The following is a 16,837-nucleotide window of genomic DNA, read 5'->3' on the forward strand; positions in this document are numbered from 1 at the left end:
GAGAATCATAATGGCAGGTCAGTTTTAGCATTTGGTGAACACTTTAAAAAAAATTAAAAAAACATTGTGGAATTGCACTTTTTTTTGAAATTTCACTGCACTTGGAATTTTTTTTCTTCCATTTTTGAGTACACAATATGGTAAAACTGATGATGTGGTTCAAAAGTACAACTTGCCCTGCAGAAAAACAAGCCCTCACATGGCCATATTGAGGGAAAAATAAAATTGTTATGGCTCTGGGAAGAAGGGGAGCAAAAAAAAGAAACGCAAAAATGAGAAGGGGCAAGGTCTCAAAGGGGTTAAACACCAAATGTGAATTAAGCCTCAACTTATGAATAGTGCAGCAGCTCTAGCTTTGAGCCTAATTCCCATTACTGCTTACAAAGCAAGGGTGTTATTTTAGAGGAGCAGAAATATATAACTGTGTCCAAGTTCCTGCTGGTCAAAGACTTTGAAAGCCTGCAGCGCTGTAGCGTTATTACATGGGACGACTCTTACATTGATATTGTATTATATAAGTGATAGTTATTTAATATCATATTTTACTTTTAATTGCATGAACATCTTAAATAGTTATTTGATATACAATATATATATACTTACAGCATACTCAGCATGCATATTTTTCTATAACAAGCACTGTGTCTTTGGTTAAAGAGGACTATCAAATATTACAAAACTCAAGACACCTGTCCAACGTGTGCAGAAATATGAAGTAGAGTTTTGTTATTTCAGTCAGTACAGCTATGAAATAGAAGCATTAGTCTAGTCTCCTGGTAGCAAAGGCATATCTGTCAAACAGTGGGGGATGTCCATTCCAGAGAGGTCACCCTGTCACTGTCACTCCCCGGTGCCATATTTAGAACCTAGATAAATCTGTTCTCCACCCAAGTGCTCTGCCAGCTCACCCCTAGTTCTGATCCTTTACAGCAAGCTCTTCAATTTCTCTCTTCTCCTTATATGATACTTTTGTCTTTTCCTTATTTCTTTGGTAATATATAAATCCCTTCATCTTATCATGGCCCAAAGAAATAACAAATCCGAGCCTAATAACAACAATAATGAGGTACACAAGGATATTTCAGAGGCCCCAGAAGAAGAGGGCTCCAAGAAGAAGGAACTTGAAGAGTTGCCTCCCTTTGAAGTAGTGGAAGGGTAAGTTTTTGAATATGCGGACAGAAAATTTATTGGAAAGTAATATTAGTAGGTGGAAAAAATCCTGGAAAGTAAAACTACAGTGCTGCTTATATGGTATTCTACTCAGCCAAGAGAGTCCATGCTAAAACTGTATTCTAAAAATAATGTTCTGAAGTTTTATGTGCCTAGAGGTTTTATGACTTACCTTCACAGCTTGTTGGATTTTAATATGAAAAATCTTAACATTCTTGCAACATGAGCTATTGTAGCCAGAGGTGTTCCTCCCATTCAAACCCATGCACTCTCGGCTCATATGAATGGGTGGGTCGAAAGGAATAGCTGTCTATCAAACATTGTGTAATGGCAGTTTCACACGTCAGTGTCTCCGGTACGTGTAGTGACAGTTTTCTCACGTACCGGAGACACTGACACACGTAGACACATTCTCAGGAATGTGTCTATGCAGATGTCAGCGTGTTTTCACGGACCGTGTGTCCGTGTGCAAAACACGCTGACATGTCCGCTTTTGTGCAACAGCACGGATCACACGGACCCATACAAGTCAATGGGTCCGTGTAAACACGTACCGCACACGGATGCTGTCTGTGTGCGTTTTTAAAAGTCAAAGGGTTAACATTAAAAATAATTTTTCAAAAACACGGACACACGGACAGCATACGGACAGCACACGGATGGTACACACGGACAGCACACGGATGTCACACGGATGGCCTCCGTATACACACAGACACGGATAGCTCCGGTACCGGAATTATCTGGATGTGTGAAACTGCCCTAAAGTGTATGATCAACTTAAGGGTATGTGCACACATTGCGGATTGTGCTGCGTGTTTTTCCGCGCGGATTTTGCTAACCTGCGGATTTATTGACGATTTCCTGCGGCTTTTCTGCAGATTTTGTGCGGATTTCACCTGCGTTTTTACACCTGTGGATTCCTATAATGGAGCAGGTGTAAAACGCTGTGGAATCCGCACAATTGACATGAAATGAAGCAACAACGTTTCTGCTGCGGATTTTTCCGCAGCATTTGCACAGCGTTTTTTATTTTACATAGAATATAATGGTACTGAACACCGCAGGAGAATCCGCAACATGTGCACAGACCCTTAGTTACAAGTGCTCTACAATATAAGCTTTCCAAGTGCAGTATATTTTACTTATTGAACTGATTTATTCAAGCTAATGTTTTCAGGCTCATTAGTTGCTGAGCATTATTGTGCTTCTCAGAAAGCCATGCCTTAGATATCATGATGTCCAGCGTTAATAGGGTTTTCTGGAATTATTTTATTTTTTTTACTATGGGCTTAACTGATAGGCAGGTATTTACACACTATCCACCTACTGTACCCGACGCCTGCTCACAGTGGTCACGGACTGTTCCTGACGGAGATTCTGCTACTTTACATCAAGAAAGCAACTGTTCATCTTCTGTGCTGCACTGTCGATGGGGCGTGACTACAGACATCATGCTTATTGACAGCCAGTTAGGCTGCAGGGAGCTACCTGTCACTCAGCATGACATTGGTACTCGCACCCCAATAACAGGGCAGAAGAATAACAGCTGCTCTGTCGATGGCAGGAGCAGTCAGATTAAAATTGCTAAAAAAAATGGAAAACAACAGTAATGTCATTTTTTAAATGATTTTTACAAAAATAATAATCATCTCAAATCAGCAAATAATAATAATAATCTTTATTTTTATATAGCGCTAACATATTCCGCAGCGCTTTACAATTTGCACACATCATCACTGTCCCATTGGGGCTCACAATCTAAATTCCCTATCATTATGTCTTTGGAGTGTGGGAGGAAACCGGAGTATCCGGAGGAAAGCCACGCAAACAAGGCTGCAGTGCTAGCCACTGAGCCACCGTGCTGCCCAAATAACCATACAGTGGCATGTAAAAGTTTGTGCACCCAGGTCGAAATTACTGTTATTGTGAACAGTTAAACAAGTTGAAGATGAACTGATCTCTAAAAGACCTAAAGTTAAAAATTACACATTTCCTTTGTATTTTAAGAAAAAAAAATGTATCTATTTATGTAATTGCCTTGAAATGTTTTCATTTCCTGTTCTGTCCAGATGTCACCGTATCCCAGAATTCCAAACGGAGGAAGTTCACCGACTGCCATATTGGGGTGATGGGTGTTCAATATGGATGATGGGTGTCTCAATATGGAAACTGCTGCTGGTACCAACCTATTGCGTGGTACCACCAGCGGAACACCGTCACACCACACACACACTCTATACAATGTACACACCAAACACTCACTAAGGCCTGTTTCACGCTTCAGTTTTTTTGTGTCAGTTAAAATCCGCCCCTAACTGATGTGAACGTATGGTAGCCGATCCGTTTTTTGACGGATCCGCCGAATGAAGAATTTTAAAGGAACCACTGCCAGAGAGAGAGAGAATTTTTTTTCTTCTTCTCTGGCCGCCAGAAATGATTTCAGGGTTAAATTTCCTCCTGACTTCATTCCTCCGGGCATGCGCTGTAGAAAAATGCGGATCCTTTACCACAAAAAACGTTACTTGGTCCAGGCATCTCGGCGGACGCAAAAAAAATTGACGGATCTGCAAAAAAATGGATCTAACGGTTTGCCATCCGTCAAGATCCACCAGTAATGCAAGTCAATGGGGAAAAAAACGGATCTGCCAAAAAAATGGCGGATCCATTTTTTTGCAAAAACGGCGGATTTTGACTGATGGTCAAAAACGGAATTGTGAAACAGGCCTTACTTGCACTCACACACTCACGCAGCCTCTTGCACGGTACCACCAGCGGAACACCGTTGCACTGCACCAGTGCGAATTCAGCTCAGGCGCAGTGAATCATTCAGCTGATCCCAGTGGCAGATGCGCAACATGTTCACAGGCAGAGGAAGCCGGTCACATTAAAGGGGTTTTCCCACGAATGAATGTTAATTTTAAAAATTGTCTATGTCTGACTGTGTACGGAGCATACCACATCTCCTGGGCAGGGGAGGAAGCAAAAGACAATACTTACATTACAGCAGGGGATCACAGAGGATTCATTTTGTGAGGTAAAATATTTCACTGGCTATTTTTAAACAATATTTTACCTCACAAAATGTATCCTCTGCGATCTCCTGCTGTAATGTCAGTATTGTCTTTTGCTTCCTCCCCTGCCCAGGAGCTGTGGTATGTTCTGTACACAGTCAGACACAGGGGTGAGAGAGACAGAGCACAGGGGGGAAGCAGCTCAAACGGGACAGCACATGAGGGGAGAACACAGCACAGGAAGGAGAGAGACAGCAGACAAGGGGGTTAGCACATTGGGTAGACAGGTCAAGGAAGAGAGCACAGATGGGTGAAATCAGCACATGGGGAAAGAGAGAGTGGATAGGTGGGTGAGCACATGGGGGATAGATTCTCAACATTGAAAGCCTGCCCCCATCGCGACATTACCCCCTTCCTGATGAGATGGCATCAGGCCTCCATCTAGTATATATATATATATATATATTCAACTTTAACATTTTAAAAATAACAAAAAGGAAACTGGGTTGATGCAAAAGTTTGGGCACCCTGCATGGGTAGTACATAGTAGCACCCTCTTTTGAAAGTATCACAGCTTGTAAATGCTTATTTTAGCAAGACAAGATTCTTCCAGTTCTTGTTTGAGGGATTTTCAGTCATTCTGCCTTGGAAAATTCTTCCAGTTCTGTGAGATTCCTGGGTTTTCTTGCATGCACTGCTATTTTGAGGTCTAGCCACAGATTTTCAATGATATTCAGATCAGGGGACTGTGAGGATCATTGTAAGACCTTCAGCTTGCACCTTTTGAGGTAGTCTATTGTTGATTTTGACGTGTGCTTAGGATCCATTTGTAGAAGTCATCCGCTTTTCAACTTCAGCTTTTTTACAGATGGTGTTATGTTTGCATCAAGAAATTTAATCGAATCCATTGTTCCCTCTATCCATGAGATGTTCCCCATGCCATTGGCTGTAACGCAACCCCAAAAGCATGATGGATCCACTACCATGCTAATGGTTGGCAAGATGCTATTTTCTTGAAATTCTGTGGCTTTTTTCTCCACACATACCTAAGATCATTGTGGCCAAAGTGTTCTGTTTTAACTTCATCAGTCCGCAGTACTTGTTTTCAAAATGCATCAGGCTTGTTTAGATGTTCTTTTGCAAACTTCTGATGCTGATTTTTAAGATACGGACGCAGGAGAGGTTTTCTTCTGATGACTCTTCCATATTTCCAAGGCCATATTTGTGAGTAGAGGAATGTACCACAACTCCATAGTCTGCTAAATATTTCAGAACGTCTTTTGCAGTGGGATCTGATTTGCCTCTTTAACAATTCTACCAAGAGTTCTCACTGAAATTTTGCTTGTAGCATTTGTAGTGCTTTGTAAAAGTACTGTACAGAAAAGCTTTCATAGTACATTTAAAAATACAACTACATTTTTTTTAGCATGCGGTTTTTACATGTTTCTTTCAGGTTCAACATAGAAACTTGTAGAGAAAAAATGCACCAAAATCGCACAGTTCTTCAGTGTCTTTAGATGCACAGTGGGTGGAGTGTTCATGGTATGACATCCACTTTGTTTGGACATGTTGCATAAATATAGCATTTTTTCTGCACTGAAATTCTGCTGCGTTTAACTGTGCAAGCTAATATGTAGTTTCTTAAAAAAAATGCTACCCATTGTGCTTCTAATGAAGCTGCAGAACTGTGCTCTTTTGACACTTTTTTCTCTATATGCTTCACTTCCACAATGAGTTTTTGGTGAGTTTTTTTACACTGCCTATTTTTGAAAAAATGCAAGCTACCTAGTTTACTTAATGTGAAAAATATATTTCAGCTCAACCCTTAGCGTCCTCCGGATTGCAGGATCCACACCGTCGCACGGAGCCACCATGGTCTGGCAGATACAAGTCCAAACAAACAGTAATCTCAAGCAATCTCAGACAGGAAGATAGTTATAAAAAATATTCCTTTATTTCTTTTCGGTAAAAGAGCATGTTACAGGTAGTGGATACCCCAGTGCATGGTAAAAAATCCGATGGGTTTCAACTCAAAGGAGTCTTAATCATGGATTACAAATTCTGACAAAATTTGACATTTTAAAAGTCTCCAGACAGGAGTGAGGAGGTGGTAGGCAATGCCCTCATTAGCATGATTAATTGATGTATCTAATTATCCACACCCAACCTCCTGGTTGAAGACAAGTTAAAAAGAGAAAGAGAAAAAAAAAGTGCAGAAATGGTACAGAAAATCCGCTTCAGAAACTCACCAAAATCTCATCGGGGCAACGTAGCCGTAGGCCTCTATCTGTAACCTGAAAAAAAATGCATGTAAAAAACTGCAGTTCATTTTATAAGTTCAGAATCAAAGATTTTCTGTACTGTAAAAAACACATTAAAACACGACTTCAAATCTGCACCAAAAATCATTAAATAAGTGTAAAGAGTAAAGACATAAAAAAATTGCAAAAATGACCATAGAAGATTAGCACTGTGTAGTATGTTTCAGACACCTGCTGAAGACAAAACACTCCAGATTTATGCAACGTGTGAACATGACCTTACAGACACAAAAAAAGCCAAATTACATTTAGTGAAGTTAACACAAAAATGTAAAAAATTCTACCTGCTACAACTATGAATGGATCAACAAAACATAAATCCATAGGTGCCAACTGTAGATAAGTATGATGCACAAATGATGTTGTGTCAGCCCAGGCTAATCTAAAGCTTTGTCGGGGACGCAGAAGGTAAGAGATTTGTGGGTCTTCTGTTTAGGTAACAGCTACCACGAAATTGCACCCAAAACAACAGTTCCATGATTCAATCCACTCATACATAGTCGCAAACATTCTGCATAGTAGGACAGACAGTAATGGCTCTACAACCACTGTCCCGGATTTCTGCATAATGTCCCTCACTATCATTGCCCCCTTTCACATTTCCTCCTGTTGGGTTCAAATACATTTTTAATGGGCGTTGCTTGATTTGTGTCTAGAACGCGGTCAAAATTTGCTGTGGTGCTCTAAGTGCACAGCATAGGTTGTTTCTCCCTCTTTTCTGTAAATGTTGGGAGGTATGCTGTGGTCTGTTCAGTGTGAGTACTGAGATTTGTGCGCATAGTTCACATAGCCTCAGATGCATAGGCACAAGCTGAATGGTGTATCACTGAGCCTTTGGGTCTCTAATCCACCATTCTATTTAACGGTATCCATGTCCTCAGGATACAGATGAGGCTGAATTTGTGAGTACAGATGGATGAGAGATGTTAAACTGTAAAGCGCTGCGGAATATGTTGGCACTATATAAATATTTATTATTATTATTATGAGAGGGCCTCCTTGGCTTATTGGCCCCATAGCAGCTGTTTGGTCAGTCAGTATGGGTGGTATTGGATCGCCCGCCAGGGCAGTGGGGTTACTCGGTACCGGGTTGGTGTCTCAGAGGGATGTGTCACAGTGGCAGTGACCCGGTCTATGGCCCTGGGTGTCCATGCAAAAGGGGTGAAACGTAGTTGAATAAAGTTTATAGGTGGATGATATGTGACGCCACCTGTGGTGCTCGGCAATGAAGGGGTTAAGCCGACGCTGCAGGCAGATCCTCTGGGACAGATGGTGTAGTGCAGCAATGATGTTGAAGCTCCCCACAGGTGTAGCTGTAGTCCCAGGGCAGTAGTAATAGGTGTTGAGGAAGAGAGTGTAGTGTTAGGCACAGAGATGTAGCAGTGCTGAAGGGGTTGCAGGAAGAAGGCAATGACATAACAAGGTGCAGTTTCCTTTACCTTTACTTTGCTTTGTAAGTGCAGTCCTGGATCCAGATTACAGATGGAACAGGAGTTGATCAGCCTGGAAGCAACTTAGGAATCTCTCTATGCAGATGGGTTGTGTAGTCTCTTTCCTAGCGCTTATCTGAGATACTTGCAGTACTGAGTTACACTGAAGTCCCCCTTGCTTGCTCTCCTTAGAACGCCCCTCATATGGCAGGCAGTCGTAGCCTTCTATCTCTTCTGGCTCACACTCACGTTGCTGCTGTGCCTCCGAGTCTTATTTGGGAACAGAAAATTTACAGCCTTCTGTTCCTCCAGTTTCTGCTGCAGGACCATCAGCATCCATACAACTTCGGATACCGGACTCCGAACCATGCGCTTGAAGCCAGAAGTGGGCCTGAATTCCCCTCCATCCTCCAGCTCCTCTTTTCCACATACACACATTTTGCCCTCCTCACAGAATTGACTTAACTTCCCCTTCCTGGCCCCCAGAGAGCAGCTCCTCCCCCAGTTTGATTCAGAGCTCCCTCTGCTTGCCTGGAGTGGGAACTGTGCTGTGTGCTAGATTTACCTGATAGAGAGACCCTTCATTGCTTCCAAGCATGACATCACACTCGCTAGGAGGAAGGTAATGCCACTGTGGCGACCGTACTCCTGGGGGCGCCACAGTATACCCTGTGGACAACTACTGCAGTGCCATGAAGGTATAAAACAGGAGTAATAGTAGTCTGTGAATACTATATAAGTTCAATTTACAGAGCGAGAGAGATAGTAGACTTGTCAGCACCTACAAATTGGCTTTGTAGGTCAATGTTAGTAGTTTAAACTGGATACGCTGGGAAATTGGGAGCCAGTGAAGGGATTTGCAAAGAGGGGAAGCAGGAGGGTAGCGAGTAGAGAGATTAATTTGTCGGGCAGCAGAGTTAAGGATGGACTGGAGGGGTGCGAGAGTGTTAGAAGGTAGGCCACAGAGAAGGATGTTGCAGTAGTCAAGGCGGGAGATGATTAGGGCATGCACAAGCATTTTGGTAGAGTGAGGGTTGAGGAAAGGACAAATTCAGGAAATATTTTTGAACTGGAGGCGACAGGAGGTGGTGAGAGCTTGGATGTGTGGTTTGAAGGACAGGGCAGAGTGAAGGGTTAATCCGAGGCAGTGGATTTCCGGGACAAAGGAAAGTGTGATTTCATTATTGTGATAGATAGATCAGGTAGGGAAGGTATGCGAGATGGAGGAAAGATAATTAGCTTAGATTTGTCCACATTGAGTTTGAGGAAGCGAGAGAAGAAGAAGGCTATGGCTGATATATACTCTGGGATTCTGGACAGCAGAGAGGTGACATCTGGGCCAGAGAGGTAGATCTGAGTGTCATGAGCATATAGAGGGTGCTGGAAGCCATAGGACTTTATGAGTTGTCCGAGGCCAAGGGTATAGATTGAGAAGAGAAGGGGTCCTAGGACAAAGCCTTCAGGGACACCAACAGAGAGAGGGCGAGAAGAGGAGGTAATGTGGTAGTAGTAAACGCTAAATTTGCGGTTGGTAATGTATGAGGAGATCCAAGATAGGGCAAGTCTTTGACACCAAAGGAAGAGAGTATCTGTAGTAGGATGCAGTGGTCAAATGTGTCGAAGGCAGAGGACAGGTCTAGAAGGAGGAGTATAGAGAATTGTCTGCTAGCTTTGGCTGTGAGTAAGGGTCCCGTTTCACATAGTGATGCACCAGCGATCCCGACAACGATATGACCTGGTAGGGATCGCTGGTGCGTCGCTACATGGTCTCTAGTAAGCTGCCAATCAGGCAGATCTCTTCAACGATGCACCAGCGATCACGACAACGATGCGACCTGGTAAGGATCGCTGGTGCGTAGTCACACAGAAGCTATTATGAACGATTCCAGCCTGTATCCCTGAGTTCTGCGTCACCAACGATGTCGCTCGGCGTTAAACACAGCGATGCATGCTGGTCAGCGGGATGCCGACAATGAAAAAATGGCCCAGGACATTCGAGCACGATCAGCGATATCCAGCAGGGGGGCCAGTCACCGCTGCTTGTCACATGTAGCAAGATCGCTGGCGAGATCGCTGTTGCGTGACAAAATCGGTGACGCATCAGCGATCTCGCTAGCGATCTTGCTATGTGAGACGGGTCCTTTAGTCATTTGTAAGTTTACACTTTTAATGATTACACTGGAAATGTAACTGTCTACTAGAGATGAGCTAACGTATTTGGAAAACGTTCACCAACTCAAATTAGGCACAAATGTAGCTCATTTGGATTGGTGTTCAGATTCCAGAGCATTTCCCCTCAAAGTTGGCAAAATTTTGATGCAGTTCAATAAATGATCGCTTTACCACTAATGCTTTTGACTAGGATACTAGTGCTGTATGATGAGCTGAGGGAATGTGTTTGATGAAGGGGGAGGGAGTGAGGAGTGGTCTAAGAAGCGGCAGACTGTTATTCTTTTCTTTCCCTTTTCTTTTCTTTATTAACTTAATTTGTGGAGATTCTGGCAGCCAATCAGGGTGCAGAAACCATCCACAATGTCCAGACACAGATCTCATTTATGCTAAGGGTATGTGCACACATTGAGAATTCTGGTGTGGATCCGCAGCGGATTTGGCCCTGCGGATCTCCAGCAGATTTTCATGTGGTGTACAGTACCATGTTATCCAATGCAAATTAAAAAATGCTGTGTACATGCTGCGGAAAATTCAGCGCGGAAACGCAGCGGTTTATTTTCTGAAGCATGTCAATTCTTTGTGCAGATTCCACAGCGTTTTTACACCTATTCCATTATAGGAATCCGCAGGTGTAAAAACTCAGGGCAAATCCACACAAAAACGGCAGAAAATCCGCAGTAAGTCCGCAATTAATCCTCAGGTAAAACGCAGGTCATTTTACCTGCAGATTCTGCAGATTACGCGCGGAAAAATCCGCACAGGAATCCGCAACGTGTGCACATACCCTTATATTGGTGTTCAGGCAGAAGGCCACATTTCATAGTCTAAATTGTTTGTGGTAATATTGTGGTGCAGGCAGGGGGCCCACATTTCCTAATCAAAAACCTTAGTGCTAATATTGTTGTACAGGCAGGAGGCCACATTTCTTAATCAAAATCGTTCGTGGTAATATTGTAGTGCATGTAGGAGGTAATGTTTCGCAATCTAACTCATTTGTGCTAATACTGTGGTTCAGGCAGGAGGCTACATTTCAGGATTTAAATCCTTTATGATAATAATTTGGTCCAGGCAAACTATCTGAGCAAATAAATACTGATTACTAATTTAGTGACAGGTTACTGAGAATTCTGTGCCTAGGGTTGTGAAATAGCAGGTTAAAAGAGGAAAAGTGTACATCCAAAATGAGTGTGAAAGCGAGGTCATGGTAGGAGGGGAATAGGCTTGATGTTGGACTTGTACATGGGTTAGGTGGTAATGTTACAAAAAGCTGTACTGAACAAACACTGTCTTGTCCTATCCAAAGACAACTGACAACAACTGTTACTGGAGAGGCTACTCGACTCCCTTTCTTTGGCAACCACAGTACGCCTTGTAGATAAGGACCAGAAAAACATGTGATCCAGTGAATAGCAAGTGCTGCATCAAGTGGCCTATCCTCCTATTCCTTCACCTTAACATCGCACACACTACAATCCTCTGAGGTGACACCCCAAATACACTTGTTTCCCCATCAAGTCACAATTGTCCAACCGTGGAACTGACAGGGGAACCACAGATAGGCGAGTAGTGTTGAGCGATATCATCCGATATTGAGAAATATCGGTTCGGATTGGATCGGCCGATACCCAAAAAGTATCGGGTATTGCCGATTCCAATACCGGAACTCCCATTCAAGTCAATGGGACAGAAATATCGGAATTAAAAAAACCCTTTCTTTACATGCACATCCTGTTCGGAAGGGAGGAAGAGTGTGGGCGGTGCGTGGGCAGACACTGTGCGTGTCTGTGTGTGCGGGCCTGCCGGGGGTCTGTGCGGGCCTGCCGGGGGTCTGTGCGGGCCTGCCGGGGGTCTGTGCGGGCCTGCCTGGGGTCTGTGCGGACTGCCAGGGGTCTGTGCCGGCTGCCGGGGGTCTGTGCCGGCTGCCGGGGGTCTGTGCGGACTGCCGGGGGTCTGTGCGGGCCTCCCGGGGGTCTGTACGGGCCTGCCGGGGATCTGTGCGGGCCTGCAGGGGGTCTGTGTGGACTGCCGGGGGTCTGTGTGGGCCTGCCGGGGGTTGTATGTGTGTGCAGGCATCGTCCGATGGGACTACAAGTCCCATTGGGCTATGCCTGCTACAATGACAGTGATTGACACATTAGCCAATGATGGGACAGTAGTAGTCCCATCATCTGGCTAATGTGTTGAATGTAAAAAAAAAAAAAAAAAGCTACATGCATACTACATACATACTACATATATACAACATTCATACAACATACATACATACTACATACATACTTCATATATATTACATTCATACAACATACATATATATACTACATACATACTACATATATACTACATTCATACAGCATACATACATACTACATATATACAACATTCATACAACATACATACATACTACATACATACTACATATATGCAACATCCATACAGCATACATACATACATACTACATGCATACTTCATATATACTACATTCATACAACATACATACATACATACTACATACATACTACATATATACTACATTCATACAGCATACATACATACTACATATATACAACATTCATACAACATACTGTGGTGTAGTGACCACTATGCCAGCTAGGGGGCGCTGTGTGGGTGTCCTAGGACGGGTGTACAGGCACATTCAGTGTGGTAACAGGAGCAGGGTCCTAAATGACCATTATGGGTCTCAAGGTGGGTGGCCTTGGGATGCAGGCTCCAGGGTGTATTGATCAGCAGAGGTACTGCTGATATTTCTGTAAGGCTAGTTTCACACTAGCGCTTTTGAGCGCAGCGACGGCCTGTGCACGGCCGCCGCTAAGCCCCGCCCCCTGTCGCGCCTCCGCCGGTAGCTCCGCCTACCGGCGCATGGCGCTGCATGCGTCCTGTGTCCCCTATCTTTATCACTGGGGGCGCAGGCCATGCGCAGTATGCGTTTGGCGGCGCATGCGTCCTTTTGACAGTGTGCCGACCTGCGCCAAACGCAACCTGCTGCAGTTTGGTTGCGCTCTGCACACCGTCAAAAAGGCGCATGTGCCGCCAAATGCATACTGCGCACGGCCTGCGCCCCCAGTGACAAAGGTAGGGGACGCAGGATGCATGCAGTGTCATGCGTCAGTAGGCGGAGCTACCGACGGAGGCGCGGCGGGGGCGGGGCTTAGCGGCGGCCGTGCGCAGGCCGTCGCTGCGCTCCAAACCGCTAGTGTGAAACTAGCCTTACACTGTGTCAGGGAAGCCTGTGTGTGTCTATTTGCAATAGAACCTTTAGTGATGTCATAGCCATGTGATCACCGGTGGGTGTGGTTACAGGGCTATGTAATTGAGGTGTTTGGCACAAGAGTGAGAGACTGAGAGTGAGTCTGTCTGAGTGTGGACAGACTTTCATGTGTCCAGGTGGGACACTACAGAAAGTTGTATATGGGGAGGACTACACCTCCCAGCATGTGCTGAGACTCTTGGTCCGAGTCTCCAACCACGGACATTTGTGTTCTTTGGCCTAAGCTAGAGGCTATTTTGGTAATGTGCTGCCTTATGGGTTTATGATGGAAATAAACCTCATGAACTTTGGGAAGAACCTGTCGCACATTTGTCTCCCGCTGCACCTAAGCGAGTCACATCCTTACAATACATACATACTACATACATACCACATATATACTACATTCATACAACATACATACATGCATACTACATACTACATACATACTACATTCATACAACATACCTACATGCATACTACATACTACATACATACTACATATATACTACATTCATACAACATACATACATACATAGTACATACTACATACATACATACAACATGCTACAGACATACAAACTACATACTACATATATACTACATTTATACAACATACGTACATGCATACTACATACTACATACATACTACATTCATACAACATACATACAACATGCTACAGACATACAAAATACATACTACATACATACTACATACAATACATTCATACATTCATACAATACCTACATATAGACATATAGTACAGATAACATAGAGTACATACTCACCATCACTTGTCACTTTGTTACCCGAAGCCAGTGTCATCTATAAAAAATATGAAAATAACAAGCAAGCAATATACTCCCTGATCCGCAGAAATCCACGAGTGTCCCACAACGATCTCCCATGGAGAACAGCAGCATCAGCTGATGCGACCGCTCTCTAGGGGCCCCAGGAATACAATGATGGGAGGTAGGTATCCTTCCGCACTGTATTCCTCTGCCGCTGTAAAAAAATTGTCCCTAGTCTCACTTTTGGCATTGCTGTGTGAGAAAGTTCCCACGCAGCTTTTGCCATAAAGTGAGACCAGTGAACCATAGTAACCTCTCAGTGACGCAGTGCAGGAGATCGTCGTGGGACACTCGTGGATTTCTGTGGATCAGGGAGTATATTGCTTGTTTGTTTTTTTCATATTTTATATAGATGACACTGGCTTCGGGGAATAAAGTGACAAGTGATGGTATGTACACTATGTTATATGTACTGAATGTCTATATGAATGTATTGTATGTAGTATGTATGTAGTATGTACGTAGTATGCATGTAGTATGTATTTTGTATGTCTGTAGCATGTTGTATGTATGTTGTATGTATGTAGTATGTACTATGTATGTATGTATGTTGTATGAATGTAGTATATATGTAGTATGTATGTGGTATGCATGTATGTATGTTGTATGAATGTAGTATATATGAAGTATGAATGTAGTATATATGAAGTATGTATGTAAACTACAATCCAGAAAAGCGGAAGTATAAATCACACTATTGAAAGACATGCAGTAAGCTAAAACCAGCGTTTATTAAGTCAAATAAAATACATACTCATTGTATGGATCACAAGAAATATACATAGATACAAGGTGCACAATGGAACCCCCTATTGAAGAAGCTCACGCGAAACGCGCGTCGGGTAACGGTCGCCACCAACAGGTCAGGTATTCACATAGAGCTGCCATGTGTATTTAACTGTTTATTGCACATAAGTGCTTCCCCATACAGTGATATGCTTTTTTTAAGGTGGGAGTTTTACTGATTCTGAGGCTGTTTTTCTATGTACTGCCATTAGGCTACTTATATCTGTATTTTATTGCAGTTTGCACTTAGCACATAGCACTTTTAGATGGAGATACATATAACATCTCTATATATTTTCAGCCTTTCCTATTCTGCCCTGCACTAGCGATTTTGGGAAGATTTAGTTTACAGTTTACATTTTGCACATGCTCCTGGCAGCTCCTGTTCATAATTTCTTGTATTATATTATAAATGACTTCATTGAGGATTATGCTTAATATTTATATATTTTAGAGAGGTGCATTGGTGTAATCAATATATTATATACTTTCAGTATTCTTTGATACCCCTTGCAGATATTTGTCCAGTGCACCAATAAAATTATATGTAAGTACATTTTGTCTATGTGATACCCTTGTAGGTGGTTCCATTGTGCACCTTGTATCTATGTATATTTCTTGTGATCCATACAATGAGTATGTATTTTATTTGACTTAATAAACACTGGTTTTAGCTTACTGCATGTCTTTCAATAGTGTGATTTATACTTCCGCTTTTCTGGATTGTAGTTTAATTTTTAGGAAGATTTATATAGGCCTTGCTGTTTGATATACTGAAGTATGTATGTAGTATGTATGTATGTTGTATGAATGTAGCATATGTAGTATGTACTATGTATGTACAGTATGTATGTATGTTGTATGACTGTAGCATATATGTAGTATGTATGTAGTATGTATGTATGTTGTATGAATGTTGTATATATGTAGTATGTATGTTGTATGAATGTTGTATATATGTAGTATGTATGTATGCTGTATGAATGTAGTATATATGTAGTATGTATGTATGTTGTATGAATGTAGTATATATGTAGTATGTATATAGTATGTATGTATGCTGTATGAATGTAGTATATATGTAGTATTTATGTAGTATGTATGTATGTTGCATGAATGTAGTATATATGTAGTATGTATGTATGCTGTATGAATGTAGTAAGTATGTAGTATGTATGTTGTATGAATGTAGTATATATGTAGTATGTATGTAGTATGTATGTATGCTGTATGAATGTAGTATATATGTAGTATGTATGTATGTTGTATGAATGTAGTATATATGTAGTATGTATGTAGTATGTATGTATGTAGTATGTATGCTGTATGAATGTAGTATATATGTAGTATGTATATAGTATGTATGTATGCTGTATGAATGTAGTATATATGTAGTATGTATGTATGTTGTATGAATGTAGTATATATGTAGTATGTATGTATGCTGTATGAATGTAGTAAGTATGTAGTATGTATGTTGTATGAATGTAGTATATATGTAGTATGTATGTAGTATGTATGTATGCTGTATGAATGTAGTATATATGTAGTATGTATGTAGTATGTATGTATGTTGCATGAATGTAGTATATATGTAGTATGTATGTATGCTGTATGAATGTAGTAAGTATGTAGTATGTATGTTGTATGAATGTAGTATATATGTAGTATGTATGTAGTATGTATGTATGCTGTATGAATGTAGTATATATGTAGTATGTATGTATGTTGTATGAATGTAGTATATATGTAGTATGTATGTAGTATGTATGTATGTAGTATGTATGCTGTATGAATGTAGTATATATGTAGTATGTATGTATGTAT

The 16,837-nt window shown here is 41.9% G+C and overlaps 1 protein-coding gene across 1 annotated transcript in view; it reads left to right on the forward strand.

Annotated features, from left to right (window-relative positions):
- Positions 1-904: 904 nt before the first annotated feature.
- Positions 905-16,837, forward strand: part of APOBEC2 (apolipoprotein B mRNA editing enzyme catalytic subunit 2) — a 157,222-nt gene continuing 141,289 nt past the window's right edge. Inside the window, exon 1 of the mRNA XM_073575606.1 lies at positions 905-1,155. Coding sequence (XP_073431707.1) covers positions 1,019-1,155 — 137 coding nt within the window. The 5' untranslated portion in view covers positions 905-1,018. The remainder of the gene's footprint in view (positions 1,156-16,837) is intronic.

The sequence above is a fragment of the Dendrobates tinctorius genome, unplaced genomic scaffold (genome assembly GCF_039654945.1).
Source record: "Dendrobates tinctorius isolate UK_male_01 unplaced genomic scaffold, ASM3965494v1 ptg000045l, whole genome shotgun sequence".
NCBI lineage: Eukaryota > Metazoa > Chordata > Amphibia > Anura > Dendrobatidae > Dendrobates > Dendrobates tinctorius.